Source organism: Eptesicus fuscus, chromosome 10, assembly GCF_027574615.1.
Source record: "Eptesicus fuscus isolate TK198812 chromosome 10, DD_ASM_mEF_20220401, whole genome shotgun sequence".
Taxonomy (NCBI): Eukaryota; Metazoa; Chordata; class Mammalia; order Chiroptera; family Vespertilionidae; genus Eptesicus; species Eptesicus fuscus.
Window position 1 is genome coordinate 82,334,891 of NC_072482.1, and position 16,206 is coordinate 82,351,096.

General features: G+C 38.2%; 1 protein-coding gene across 1 annotated transcript in view; it reads right to left on the bottom strand.

Annotated features, from left to right (window-relative positions):
* Window positions 1-16,206, bottom strand: part of NKAIN2 (sodium/potassium transporting ATPase interacting 2) — a 433,314-nt gene that overhangs the window by 128,871 nt on the left and 288,237 nt on the right. Inside the window, exon 5 of the mRNA XM_028142922.2 lies at window positions 318-518. Within this exon, the coding sequence (XP_027998723.2) occupies window positions 318-518 (201 nt within the window). The remainder of the gene's footprint in view (window positions 1-317; window positions 519-16,206) is intronic.

Here is a 16,206-nt window from a genome sequence, read left to right on the forward strand (position 1 = left end):
GTTCATAGTGAAAACTCTCTGATCTTCCCTTCAGAATCTTTGGAACAGTCTACCAAAAGCCAAATAATCAAACCTAAACTGGCTGGATTTCTTATGTAAAATGCTGAAGATGCCACTTCTATTTACTGCTGAAAAGAATCAGCATACTCAGTCCAGGGCAAGGCTTAACCTCAAAATCCCTACTAAAAGTGGCATTAATTAGGAAAAAGCAAATAGCCATGTGTTACCTGCATAGTCCATTTGTCGTGCACCGAGATCGCACAGAAATAAAACAATTCTGGAAGCACTAAAAAGAGTGGTTGTCTGTCAACACTTACTGCGAGGACAATCTGGAGGGAACTATGAGCCACTTCTATGTACTGGTACTCCAGAAAACACCCTGAGACCGTGATGTAGCGATGGTCTTCTGGGGCCCAGTCTGGGGCAGGTGTCACTGATGTCACCGTACATCCTGGTCCATTCTCCATCCACCAAGATCGGTGCATTGAAATATTAAAAGTCAGGATAAGGTCTGTTTCCTGCAAGAAGGCAATTTATAAGGATGAGAATTACTTCATAAATGTTAGTTAGCTTATTTGGACTGACTTATTCTGAGTTTCCCATTTGGAAATGTGGGTTTCCCCCCTATCCTTACTGTATTTTACAGGTAGAAATATCATCTAAAGTAAAACTATCAGTTCTCCCTGAAAATGATGTACCTATGAATTCTACTTATGACAGTTAACCTGACTACGCTACAAAAAATTAGTAAAATTGTCAGCGGCTTAACATTAATTGTAAACAAGAAGAGTCCTTACCTCTTACAACTTGTATTACAAAGGTGGTAATTTTAACTCTTTTGTCAAGTGAAGATCATCTTCTTTTATTTACTTTTTTAAAGATCATCTTATTTTAAATTTATTTTCCTCTCCCTCAGAATATTTACCTTTTGCCCATTTTAAATATTAAAGTTATACTTCAATTTAGCAAAAGTTAATATAACACCACCAATACTAACATTTATAAGACCTTTACTTAATAAAACATAATACTACTTTTTTCTCCTGTCCATTCCTACTATGTTAGCAAATTTTTTCATGGTCTTTTCAATCTTGTCTACTTGAACTATAAAATTAGCCATAACATTTCTTAAGAAATATAATTAGCAAACTCTTGCATGGTGGAGAAAATAAGTCAACAACTCATTAGACCAAGTTCAGCATGCACATGTTTAGCTATAAATGCAATAAAAGGCATAGATTTTGTACTTAGAGAGGTTATAATCACATATAGAAACATGAGCTACCAATAGCACATGGACCAATGTCTTCTAGGAAGAAAATGGGGAAAAGGAATGCATCAAATGCAATTTACTACTCAACAAGTCAAAAAATTCATAATAAAATGTAAATGCATATCTTCAACCAGCAATCATTAGCTAGATGCTATAATCTTATATTCTCATCTACTTCTTGTAGACGTTTAAACAAAAGTCTGCGTGCTTGTGCATGTTGTGAATCCTGAGGACTAAGAAGGGCTCCTAGTGGCTACCTGGGCTCAAATAAAAACAAAAACATAAAGCAGAACCGAGCAGCCATTTCTGCACAGGTGCCCCTCAGGCGAACCACACTTCATGGAGCAGCTCTGCACCTCGCACCACTAGACTGCCTTCCTCTGGGCCACCAAACTGCCTGCCTGCACTGTGTTTCTGTCACTGGAACCAGCCCTTATAAAGTAGCTACTGTAGTCCTATTGCAACCAATAGGACTGAGGCTTTCCCCATCCAATCAGAGCTGGGCAGTTCTGACCAATCAGGGATCAGGAGCAGGGATTTCTGTCTATATAACCCAGTCTCCTCTAGGTAGGAGAGCATACTTTCCATGGAACACTGAAGATTGTATGTCCTGGCTGGACCACTGAAAAGCTGTTCCACAGCCGTGATGGTTCACAGCCACTCTGTATTACCATGAGCTGTTTGCACTACATAAAGTTTCCTTCTTCACCACATCCCAAATTGGGGGTTCCTGTTGGTATTAAATTGGCACCAATGACTATCAGTTAACAAGGTGTATCTTATTTTAACCACAAAATAGAAATTCTTGGTTGTAAAACAGACAATAAAAAGATCTACTGGAAGTCCGCTATTAAATTCAACAGAAAATTCCTGAGTGTGATCTGCTCCATGTGTAACCAATACATTATTTAATTCCCACATATTTATAATTTTGATTTCAAAATAGTAAGGGCTTTTGAGACAGAAAACTAATCTCAACAGTACAAAACAAGGCAGAAAACCACAAACCAAATCTTGTATATTCTGGGTGGATTTATATGGAAAAACACACCAAATGGGCTCAGAATTGTAAGATTCAAAAACTTTCATATCTTAAGAAAACTTTCATAATTATTTGTTCAGATTAGTATAGTGACAAAAAATTTTTGTGTCAATATATTTATTCATCTCTTTTAGTAAGCCTTCAAAAAGTTCAGATTAAAGGACCCCATTTTTGGTCATGTCATTTTTCAAAATAACAGGGTCTGATGTGTTACATGAAAGTTGTTATTAGCACTAAAATGTGGTTTCTGAAAAGGGCTATGTGTATTCAGGTCAACACAAGAAGCCTAATTGCTCAACAAATAATACGCATTTGATTAAAAAATTGACAAGTAAATGAGAAAATGATACTAATAACACCTCAGAATTTCAATAAAAAGCTAAAATTTACTTTCACAGGTTATGGCATTTGAAGAAGAGCATACATACATATATCCGCTCTGATAGTAAGCAGTGAAGGCTGTATTGCAGTGTTTAGAAGGTGGAGGGTGAGAGTGAGAAGTTTTGAGTTGCCAGTTTTAAAAATCTGAAATATTTTCTTAGATTTCTGGAGTAGTCTACTACTTAGTTATTCTTTTGGAATAATACTATTGAAAATTGATACAGTCCCATTTTTAGGCTGCTTAGTTACTATCTAAAAGGCTAGAAACTGCACTTCTATGTAAATGGCAATTAGGTTATAGTCATCATCATAGTTGCTAACAAATATTAATTATTCATATGCCATATGCAAAACACTCTACCAGGTCATAATGATGTGAACAGACAGAAAATGCCATCACTAATATCACAGGCTTATTGTCTCTCTGGGGGACAAGATACAAAGATAAAATGTAACTGTACGAGAAAGCGTTGGTCAAATACGTAATGAGAGGTGTGGGCAATCTGTGCACAAGTCCTAAGAGAGCATGATGCCTGTGAATGCAGGTGACACAGCCCCTAGAAGTGGGAACTCTAGCTGGGGCCAGAAAGAAGGGCCAGGCTTGGATAGGCCATCCGCCTGGGGAGGGGAAACATTTTAAGTAGAATGGACCAAATAATACAAATTGTAGAGCTAAGACTACTTATATAATACTAGAGGCCCGATGCACAAAGATTCGTGCAGAATGGGCCTTCCTTACCCTGGCTGCCGGCACAGCCTTTGCTCCGGCCCAGAGCTGCCTTTCCGCCTTCCCACGCTGCCCAGAGGCCCTGAGAGGCTGGGGCAGTGCGAAACGCCTGCGTCATCGCCCTGGTGATGACGCAAGTTGTCCCGCCCCCATCCGCTGGGTGCCTGTGTATGCAAATTAACCCGCCAGCTTTGCTGGGTTAATTTGCATACTCACTCCTGATTGGCTGGTGGGTGTCGCGGAAGTACGGTCAATTTGCATCTCTCTCTTTTATTAGTGTAGATTTATGGACCTGTAAATAGCCTTTATTTTATGAGATGAGAGTTTGTAAGAAGGAGGAGTATAAAATAGCTTTGGAATGATAAGCTGGGGTTAGACTGGGAGAGACCTAAATGTTAAATCAAACACCTATCTTACTGAAGGATGTTTGATCAGTGACAGGACACAGGCATGGTCAACCAGGAACCAAGAGTAATTACAATAGACATAATCAAGTCTCCTGTAGCACGGCAGTGGACAGTGCAGGAAACATGAGGAGTCCAGTGCAGATGCTGAATTAAACAACAGTCATTATGGAGGAGATGACACAAATGCTGTAAGACCCAAAGGCTTAACCTCCATCGCCCAGACTCTTCTGCTGAGTTCTATAATGGTCCAGGGAGGCTCGAACGAGGACCACTGCTTTCAACCTTCACAGAGTAGGAATGGGAACAAGTCAGCATTCACCTTACCTTAAAACATACATCTGGTGATGACATTAGAGGAATGCCAAGCAAGCACATTTAATTGAAAGAAGCAACTTTTAATAACAAAAATTCTCTGGGAGGTTGAAATACTTACATTAGTAAAACCTATATTTGGTTATCAGGACTGAGAATAAATAGTTAGGAAACTCTCGGATTGAATGATATTCTGTAATCAGCTAAGGAGGCAGGAGTTCGGATAGTGATGAAGGCTGTATTTAACACCAAAAATCATTTTTTTCCAATAAACTCTTACTTATTTACAATCCATATACACTGGGCTAAAGTTTAAAATGTCATCAGAAAGCATTGTGCTATATCTCATTGCTAATATCTACATGTGGATATTAACCTTTTGCACTCGGATGTCGAGTGTGACTCGACAAGGTTAGCATCGGTAGCAGGAATCGAGAAAAAGCAAGCGAGTGCAAAGGGTTAAGTCATAGGAAACCCTGAAAAATTCTTAAAAAGCATCATCATTCATGGCTTATTTCTTGCTGGTGAACTTAATATTCTAACCCTAAATACAGCTGGTTTGTTTTTTTCTATCAACACATTCATAGATCTATGCAAACCTGCTTAAACCTGTTTATAAAAACCCCAATGCTAAATTTATCCTGGTATCATATGAATCAGTGAAAGCAAATCATGTTGTTCAAGGTGCCAAAAACAAGGAGCTGAGAAAATATGGTTTTAAAAAGATAAGCAAAATCACAAATACACTTTAACAGGTTACATATATAGAAATGTAGCCCAGAACATAAAGAAGTTCATATCTACCAGCTCTAAAATCCAAAGATGCGAGTCATGCTACTATATGATGAACTAATGAGAAGTAGATGGACCATAAAGTATACATTTGTGCCCTCCTTTCTTCTAGAATATTCAACTATGGGTAACCGAGATTTGACTGATCATGGGTCATAAACTCAGTATGACACCATCACTAATATTGATTCCAGTGCCTGGTTTCTGTCATTAGTTATTCAAGAAAAGATTTAAGAAAATATTTCTGTGACCATGGTGAACATTACAACCATTGCTCTAAAATCAGATGAGAAAAGTCCGATGGTATATAGATTTCTAAAAGCTAGAGTTCTTAAACCAAAATGTGTCTCTTCCCATTAGGTAGAGAGGTTCACTAAAAATTTAATGTAAACTATTTAAAGCTCATTGACACTATGTTTTCATTTTTTCCAACCTGAAATGGGTTTCTCTGGTCTGTGTTCCCCCAAAAGGCCAGTATTTCACTTTTCTAAATCTTATACTGACTGCCTTCTTAGTTGAGACAAATGTTCTATATTATTGCACAATTGGTCTGCACTGTCTGCATCCAGAATATTGTTGCTGAAGTCGCTTTCTTATGAAATTCTCCCGAACACCCCCTATTAACATCCTGTATATCTCTCTGCATTAGAATGAATACTTTGGGCTACTCCTTCTAAGAAGCTTTTTCTGATTAACCCCATTCTTTTTTTTTAACATTACAATGTTATACCTAGCACTTCAAGAGCAATATTATCTTGGTCAATTGCTTTCTTTTTATGAGTAAAGGAGTATGTTAAGCCCCAATATAGTCACCTTTCCTGCTCAAGAAATGTATATTAAGTCTTGGCTGGTGAAGAAAGTCTGCATCTGGAATGTAAAAAAAAAAGTTGTTTTAAGATGATCCTTGCAATGGTCTAAAAGAGAAAAAAGAAAAGCAGGAAGGAGGGGAAGGAGAGCTGATAAAAGGAAAAGAAGGAAAGGAAAAGAAAAAAAAAAAGAATTCAATAAAGAAGCCTCCATGCTATATTCAAATTAATTGAACCTCCAGGCTCAAAAGTCCTTTTTTCTTTCTTTCTTTTTTTTTTTTTACTCCTAATGTTAGGACCCATCTGCTGAGTGGGATCTAAGTTTGGCAAAATGAGTCCGCTCTCCTCTCTTGCACACCCTCACAAGCAGATGCTCAAGGCAGAATTTTCTCAGCTGGTTACTATGATGAAAGATCAACTTCTCACTGACTTTATCGGTTTCCATGTACAGAAACCCCTTCAGGCAGCTTTTCCTGCTGATTTCTCACCTTCCCGATTGTTCCCTCCCTGCAGGAATGTTTTCCATCTTGTGAGCGTTCCTTTCCTGTCTTAGAGCTTTGAAAAGTGATCTGCATTCACTCTAGGGAGTTAGGGAGGCAAAGAACATGTTAGCTATTTCAAGAGATGTTACGGCCATTTTAGCACTCACCGAAAGCCCACTAGGTCATTTGTTTTCAAAGCACATTTATGTGGGTTTTTAATTGCCATGGAGGCACAGAGGTTCAGATGATACTGAAGGCTTGGAGACATTGAAGGAACACTGCAATGTCCTCCTGAATAGTTCCACACCTTTACTACCAGTCATTAACTAACCTACATATGCAACCCACCTCTGGTACTAATGTCATTTCAGAAACTATGATTTAGACAGCATCTGCGCTTGTCACCAAGGACTTTTTAACTTGTCAACAGAATTGAATTGGGAGCCCAATCTAATTTGAATCCATAGTTCAAAATGTATATTGGTTTAATTTGTTACGAGAGATGCTAATACAGTTATATGTCCTTTCTTTCTTCATTCATTCTCTGGAAGAGAACATTCCCTGGAGAAATGACCAAAAAATGGTAGCAAGACAGAGATGAGCCAAGTGTTAATGTTACTGATGGACTTCATAGTCATTTTTTAGTTATTGAGAATGCCCAATACTGGGTATGAAGTGAAATGCTAATTAATGAAAAATTTCTCTGTAAAATCTTTATAAATCTTTAATTTTGAATAAGTTCAGTTTTGCAACTAATTGATAAATTTGAGGCAATCTGTATTACAAAAAAAGGAAATGAAGTTTGTGTATTCAATGCCTAGTAAATGCTACGTTTAGAAGTAGGGATCACTATGCTTATTTAAGAGAAAAAAATGAGGCTGAGCATGGATATATATCTGCAAAAGTTATTTTTATTAAGGATGAAGCTACGCTTCAAACTTTTTTTTTTTCTGACTCATGCTTTCCTACTGGACCTTGTTGCCTTTTACAGAAATTATCTTGGCCATCCAATCAATCACTGCAAAATACCATATGTAGTCTTCTTTAGGGCAATGTACTAAAATAAAAAGATGGTGGACAAAGAATTCATACAATTTATTTAAAAAATTTCCAGGTGCAGTTCAGAAACCTACTCAACGTTATAAAAGACCTTGACATGTCCTCTTAGGTGGTTTGCCAACACTAATACAAAATTCATTGCACCCTGTAGTTACAATAGTGTTGTATTTGCCATGCATTTGGATGAAGAAGCTTTTAAAGATATTTTAGTTATACTTTATTCTCACGAGAGAATTTTTTTTAAGTGGTAAGATTTGTCTCCTGTCTTATTTTTATCCTGGCAAGTACATAGATCAATACTGCTTAGAATTTGTGGAGACAAATATAAATAAACCTTTAAGTCTAAATACAACACCTTTAAGTATATGTATCTATTTCATTTGGATTGTTTCCAAAGAGCTATTTGTAGCTTTTGTTACACACAAGGCCAAGAGGCGACTGGAGGTCACTGTCTAGAAGAAAACATTAATAAACAGAGAAATAGTCATCATCAAAGTGGTTATCCATAGCCATAAGCCAAGGAGCCACTTGAATTTATACCACACGTGTTAGCACATCCAATACGAGATTGGAAATCACATAGAGAAAAACATGGTGGTATGGTTTTAAGTTATAGGTAGATTTTGTGAAGCTACTTCAATAAAGGAATAGTAAACAGCTCTTTTCCTGCAGTGAACATAGGAACTGTGTGGCATATAACCTTCTCATATACCAAAGAGACCGTACAGACTTCTGTCAGACTGTTTGGTTTGGTGTGTAATAGACACTGATAAAATTGCATCCTGTGTCCAGGGTGGTTAAGGTGTTTAAAAACAATGTCAAATGAGGAGCTGTGAGAGAATTTTGGTTGAATTGTCTATAAAAGAAAGGAATCAGAAGGATCCTCATAATTGCCTTTAAATATTTAAAGAAGTACCCAAATCCAGAGGGATTGGACTCATTATTTACAGTTAGCCCCAGAAAGGCAGGCAAAGATTCAAGCTGATGAAGTTATCTGGAAGGTAAGGCAGACCAAAGGATTAGAAGTGCCCTCAAAAGGAATGGGTGGTATTCTGAATAATGAATGCCTATAGCTAGGTGGATTTAAAGGTTGGATGGTCATTTAAGAGTGAAGACTGCACTCAAAACTTGTACAGTCTCTTCCCTCAAAATGGCTAGTTTATGTTAATAGCCTCCCTCCACTGACTACTCATTTTATCTATTACATACTGTGCTGTATTTGACAATGATTATGTATAAATTCTCAGCATCAAGACACCTAGAGAATCTCTTTTTGAAGTATCAAAATCATTTTAATTGTCTTGTGAAAAGGAGCAATTTTAATAAATTTTCACCAATCACTGTTTATTCACAACTAGAGCCAAGGGAAGAACCTGAATTTACACATCGAATCTGAAAAGATGCCAACAAAAATTCAAGCAATTTTAAGAGTTTAATCTAGTCAGAATAGTAAAAGTTACTTACTGTTATAGAGTATGGCTACATGATTTTTAGTAACTTTGTAACCATCATACATCTTTCAATGATGAGAATACACTGAGAAATGTATTCTTAGGCAATTTCATCCTTATGCGAACAACATAGAGTATACTTGAACAAACCCTGAAGGTATAGCCTACTACACACATAGGCTGTCTGGTATAGCCTATTGCTCCTAGGCTACAAGCCTCAATAGCACGTTGTGAAAGGCCACGGCCAGCGTGGCTTTCGGGTTCAAAGGCTTGGAGAAAGAGCTGACGTACAAATGATACACACAGGAGGAGATTAATTTTAATTATTATGGGAGAGGCCAGGGCGAACTAGACTAGGGCAGTCAAGTTCCACTGAGTCTCCTTTACCCAGCTGCTTTTATTTACTAGAATACACAATTGCCTTTTAGGAATGCAAACAGACATATCAATGGTAATGTTTATAGTAAAGAGTAAGATTATCAGGTTTGGGGGTATTTGCTTTAGGCCATTGAGTCAGCCTTAGGTCATAAAATGGAAATTCACCCTGTGAATTTCAAAGAGGGTGAATTTCAAAGGGGAGTCCAAATCCAGCCTTCTGGTGGACTCCTCACATTTATATTAATTACTGTTGATCTTGGTTTCCAGCAGCACATTACTGTACAAAACAACAAGAGATTAAATTGAGTACAAGAGAAAATGATGCAATCAAGAGATGAAGTAAACATGAGATGTACTATGAGGATGCTGCCAGCATAACACACATACTGTTTAATAGCAAACTTCTTTGTAAGTAGAAAAAGTACACTCTAAAATAGGAATAAAAGGTATCACATAGTTAATACATAAATCAGTAACATAGTCCTTTATTATCATTATCGAGCATAATGCACTGTACTTAATTGTATGTGCCATCCTAAATAATAAAAGCCTAATGTGCTAAGTGTCCACTTGTCCGGTCGTCCACTCAACCAATCAAAGTGTAATATGCTAATGATATGCTAAGGCCACTCAATTGCTCGCTATGATGTGCACTGACCACTAGGGGGCAGACAGTCGACTGGTCGATTAGTCACTATGATGTGCACTGACCATGAGGGGGCAGATCCTCCAACAGGTAGATTAGCTTGCTGCTGGGGTCTGGCTGATCAGGACAGGCTGGACATGCCCTAGAGCCCTCCTGAAGTTCCTCCCCAGCTGGCCAACCTCCTGCGTCCCTCCCTGGCCCTGATCATGCACCAGTGGGGTCCCTCAGCCTGGCCTCTGCCTTCTCGCAATCAGGGCTGAGAGACCCCCCATCCCCCCCGAGTGCATGAATTTCGTGCACCAGGCCTCTAGTACTTTTTTATGACTGGTAGTGCAAGGGGTTTGGTCACAGCAGCATCAGTGTAAACACTTAAGTACTATAGTTTGCCATGACATTACAACAGATATGTCACTAGGTGATAGGAAGCTTTAATCTCCATGATAATATTATGGGATCACCGATGTATATTTGGCCAGTTGTTGACCAGAATATGGCTCTGTAGCACCTGGCTTTACTTTAAAAAATTCAGTCACAAAAGAACTGAAAGTTATTGTAGATCCCAAGGCTAACTAAATTCAAACCTGACATTCGACTCCTTCTACTCTAAAGTGCAGTTATTCATTTTCCCTGGTGCTACATTGCCACTTAGCATGGAATGAAGCTTTAGTTTTTATTAACTGTATAATTTGATTTCTCCCTAGTTGAGTCCATGTTAATCATTCTCCATAAAGAGAGATGTATGTGCCTGTGTGAAATTACTGAGAATAAAAGGGAAGAGTAAAAATATTTCATGTTCAGGAAAATTTTGAAAGAGCTCATGTAATGCATTGCAATCACTTTTATTTTCAGGTCTAAATTATCCAGGTAATTATGCAATTTCTCTGCTCTGCTTACCAGTGGAAACTAAGATAGTAGGGCTGGTGGGAAAAGTAAAACTCTGTGAAAGAGGAGACTTGAGCTCATGACCACGGGCATCATTCTCCATATAGCTTTCTCTGTAATGCAGAGGAGATAATGACCATCCCTTTCCAGGTAATTGAGTACCAGAGAAGTATAATGGGAATTGTTTCATTGAATGAGGATGAATTTGGTCTTAGTGGTAAAGCTCTGTGAGATACGGACATAAAGAGATTTCTGATCATTTGTAATAATTAACCATTTTCATCCAAAGAATCCTACCTTTAGCTGGGGATGAGCACATAGCTGAGAACCTTTTCATACCACTTTAAGACACTTCCCTCTCTAGCAAGGGACAGTCTTGACATGATTTCATGGTAATAGTGGCCAGACCCTATGTCCTGGCTACTGTACTTTGTCAGTTTATCCACAGCACTTCTTCCCACTGCCTATCCTGACCTCTTCCTAAGTGTGAGAAGCCTACATCCACCTGTGCATATTTCTAAACACAATACTGGTTTACCTACCTTGCTCTAAACCTTTGTCTCCCCATTCTAACTTAACATTTCAAGTTCTACATGAAACTGCAGTAACTATGTGAAACCTTCCTATGCTAGTCATATTCCTGCCTGTAACTTCCTGCCAGCATGATTTGAACTCAGAACCTGGGCCTTACAGTACCTGACTGCTTTCCAAGACATAAGGCACATCAACATAGAACCTAGAGTCTAAATATACTCACTAACTAATTACTGGCATATGTATCCCTTGGATATGACAAGTGTCTAGTATAGCTTTTGAACTGACATTTATTGAGTCAATAGGTTGCATGTACTTATAATGAATATACTGTCTGTCTCTTTATAACTTGGTTTAACCTTTCTTTTTTGACTAAAACGGATTTCTGGAAAGTACAGCATTTTGTTTCAATATCTTATGTTGAAAAAGGTTTTGATGTTTATCAGATTTAAACCATAAACAAAGAAGCTAAAGGAAATGAATAAGAAACTTGTGTTCAATTAGATTAATGATCATAGTAGGTATTGCTTTGCTTCTCTTAAACCCCAGGGTACTTATTTTCTTCCACACAATGTAAACAGAAAACAATATTTCTCCTGTGTACCTGGGTAAATTATTCCTTCCCATGGGCCAAAATAAATTAAAAAAATCACGATACACTGTTTTTTTGGGGGGGCATAATTTGAGATAGGAAATGGAATTGAATATGATATTTGCGGCTAGTCTGAGAGAAATCATTTCAGAGCCTTCTACAGGCAAAAGATAAACTGGCTATCAGTGTCTGAGGCAAACGACCTGAAATTTCAACATTTAGTTTTGGGGGCAAAAGTCCCATGAAAGTGGGAGGACTATTCTGGTTGACTTCTGGGCCTCTCCCCTCTGCATATCTCTGGGGCTTACTTCTTAGACTCAGTAGATTAGGAGAAAAAGAAAAAGTACTTATTTCCCACTCTTCAGGTTTTCAGAGATGAAAAACAATTTTTATTTTGTTTCTCCTCAGGGAAAAGGACGGGAGAGATATATCTCCCATGTCTTTTTCTATCTCTTAGTTCCACCACCTCCATGAAGAGCAACTTATTTGATGGATAAGTTTGGAAACGGGAGTGAGCCTGCTCAGCTCAGCCAGAACTCTCCTGTTATTTGGAGACAGCTTATCTGCAGAATGCACACAATCTTTGTAACTCCACAGGGTGAAATCACAGGCACGTGCTATATCTTCTTTGTAGTGATATTCACATAGATATTTTATAAAGATATATTCATATGGATATTTTATAAAGATATCTATATCTATCTATATCTCTCTACCTCTCTCTCTCTCTCTCTCTCTCTCTCTCTATATATATATATATATATATATATATATATATATATAAAAAGAGGTAATATGCAAATTAGGCCAGGACTCCGTAATGGGTCACAACCAGACAGGAGGAGGTTGCGTGCGCAGGTGAGGCCCCGAGTGGAGACGGAGACTGAGGCAGTCCTGGAGCAGACACAGGCATGGAGGCTGGGGGATGCTGTGAGTCAGGTGCGGGTCCCGGCTCCCCGTGGTGCTGGTCCAGCCTGACTCCTGCAGCAGCTGGTGCTGCGTGAGTCAGGCACGGGTCCCAGCCCCCCGCGGGGTGCCTCCTTGCATGGTGGGAGGCGGGGTGCATCCCCATGTGATTTCAATCACATGCTGGGCCTCTAGTATTTATATATTCATGGTTATCATTCATAAAAATATGTAGCTCAACTGAATGTATGCCCAGAAGCTGAATGATACTGAACTAGAAAATGGGGCATGGAAACCAAAGGCCCAAGGGAAGTACTGAGAGAAGTTGGTATTATCCACAGGGCCCTACATACCCACAGTCCACTTTTGAGGAATACTGAGTCGGTGACCCAAAATTTTTCTACACAGCTAATTGGATAATGAATGTAAACTTTATACAGACAAAGATCAATAGAACCAGTTAGGTTGAATATAATACATTCAGATAAAATTAGCTGCATATCATTAAAACATTCTTCCCTAAGTCATTTCAGGTATTCTAAATATGTCTTGATTTAAAACCTGAAATGGGAACTTGAAAGGGCCTATTTAATGAAAATTAACTAAGATTCTAGTTCTTCAAGACAATGAAGACCATCACTATGAAGGATAAAATATAAATAAGACATGATTTAGCCTTCAAAGACTGTACAATCTGATAAACTGTCCAACAACATGTGTAATTACATCATAATGTAAAGCATGGCTATAACCTTAAGAAACATAAAAAACACTTTTGAAGTAAAGGTCACATCTGCTTGAGTTATCATGAAAGACTTAACAGTAGAGTGGATATTTTAACTAGGCTTTAAAGAACAAAGAAAATTTAAGTAGGGAGAGATTTAAGAGAGAAATGTGGGCAAAGGTAAAAAGTGAGCAACATACTTTAGAAAGAAAATACTCAAGAAATGATGAGTTGGCCTATGAGACTACAGTGGTTTGCTTTCATACATGTGTGTATATATGTGAATGGGTATGAGTAGGTGAGTTTGTGTCAGCACAAGTGTATAAATGTGTGTGTGTGTGTGAACAAGCATGAGTATTTAAAGGTGCATGAGCAGCCCTAACCGGTTTGGCTCAGTGGTTAGAGCGTCGGCCTGGGGACCGAAGGGTCCCAGGTTCGATTCCGGTCAAGGGCCTGTACCTTGGTTGCGGGCACATCCCCAGTAGGGGGTGTGCAGGTGGCAGCTGAATCAGTGTTTCTCGTCGATGTTTCTAACTCTCTATCCCTCTCTCTTCCACTCTGTAAAAAATCAATAAAATATATTTTTAAAAAAAAAATAAAGATGCATGAGCATGAATGTGTACACTGTAAATGTGTGTGAGTGAGGGAGTGCATGTGAGTGTATGTGAGTATGTGTATGTACATGTCCCCGGGACAGTCACTGTGGGGAAGGGAAGTAGCAAATAGGGTGTACTATAGGTGATTTGAGAACCGTGGGGCACTAAAGCAAACGGCTAAGATTACTGAGTACCTTGGAACCAATGGAGCATCTTTTTGAGTGTGATATCCACAAATACTCAGACTTTTGAGTTCATGCAATCTAGGAAGCCAGCTTGAATGACTGAGGATGTAGAGTTGCATTGCATAAGAAAAGCAATGGGTGTAAACTAATATATGTTGATACTTTATAGAAATTATCTCATTTCATTCTCACTATACTCCTTTGGAGAGAGTAATCTTACATAGAGAAAACTGATGCCGAGTGATTAAGTGACTTGCTAAAGAACAACTAGGACGTGGACTGAACTCATAATTTGTCTTACTCCAAAGCTCATGGTTTCCCTCAAATTTCACTGATTTCTAAATTTTAATTATTTGCATAATCTTCCTTGGTTTGACTTACTACCACTGTACTGGTTTCTTAGTATTGTTCTTGTAATTTATAACTTCATTTTGAAAAGGAAATTAATATTACTATTTGATGCGCTGGTTATGCTTTTCTAATACAAATTAAAAATTCTTATATAACACGGCATCCTCAGCTAGTACATTAGGTACCTTTTGTAATTACAAAGTGCCCTCCAACCACCCGCTTCCTGCTCCCCCCAAAGCCCAGCTTAGCTCTGATTTAAAGACACAGGGCTTGGTGAACAAAACTAAGATTTATTTCAGCCTCCACTTACCCCTTCAGGAAGATGCCCTGGGGCAGGGCATAACCTGCAGAGTATTATGTGGTGGCCCTGAGTATACCTATTAAACTGTAAAAAAAAAACAAAAAACCTTGCCTGGCTATGTACCTCCTTATACAGTCTAGCAGGCTTTTGGAAATATGGCATTTCACAGAATAAGAGGGGGGCTGTCAGTGGTCTTGATATCTGTGAATTTCCTCTTCAGCCTACAACTTACTGATGGAAGGCATTTAATGAGGCATGAGGCATTTCACAGAATGGATTTCCTGGATGTTTAATGCATCTTTAAATGCGTGTTAAATAGATGGATTTATATACTTAGATATGTAAATTCTACTTCTTTGGTTCATGAATCTCCATAAAGTTGATGATAACAGCACAGGTATCCTAGGACTGCCCTGGATAGAGTTATATCTTGACTCCATGATTCATTTACTGTCTATTTTTCAGAAGTTTCAAAATTTCATCAATTCAGAGCTGATCTCAGGTTCCCACAAACTCAGGAGAGAGCTTTTTGAATGGGACTTTGGAATCTGGCCTCTCACCACTGCTTTCAACTTTTAATACCCCATTCACTGTATTCTTACTTAGTTCAGATCCTGGCAATTACTTCCACTTGAGAGATTCATGCAAGAAGCAAAGAATATTCTTTTTTCCATTTTCAAGTGGTAACACACATTAAGTAAATTGAGTTATTTTTCTTAAAAGAAAACAATGTATTCTAGCAGAAAGAGTAGGGACTTTGGAAAAAGACACACTTTGAATCTGGCATTCCATAGTTTCTAACTGTGTAACCTTAGCCAAGTTAATTAACCTTTCTGCCTTCCTCTTTAAAATGTAGATAATACTTTTAAGTTTTTCTGTGAGACCAAAAAAACATAAAGCCTCTGCAGCACAAAGTAAGCTTTCAATGGAAATACTTTCTTTCCTCCTTTCATAACTTTAAGTTGTAAAAAGTGAGAAAAGCTATTCAAGATTTTTGAAAAATATTTTTGCTGTACCACTGGTTCATATCCAGCTATCTGGTATTAGCAAACTAACCAGTTATTTCCTGCTTGCTATCATTTCAAGAAACTACTTCTCACTAGGTAATAAAATAAAACCAAAGGACTGTAATTTCATGTTCCTGAATTATAAGATCTAACATTTTCCTTCCTGGGTCACTAGGGTCAGAACCTTACCAATGAGCAGCATCTGCTCTAGCACTTGGCTTCCTGCGGTGACAGAGAAGGAAACTCTACTTAAGAAACTGACATGCAGTCAAGTGTCCCTTCCAACTGCTGCCTGTGCGGTTTAAAAATTAGATTTTTAAGAGAAGATATGTCCCAGGGAAAGAAAGAAATTATACTCAACTATGGCTTTGC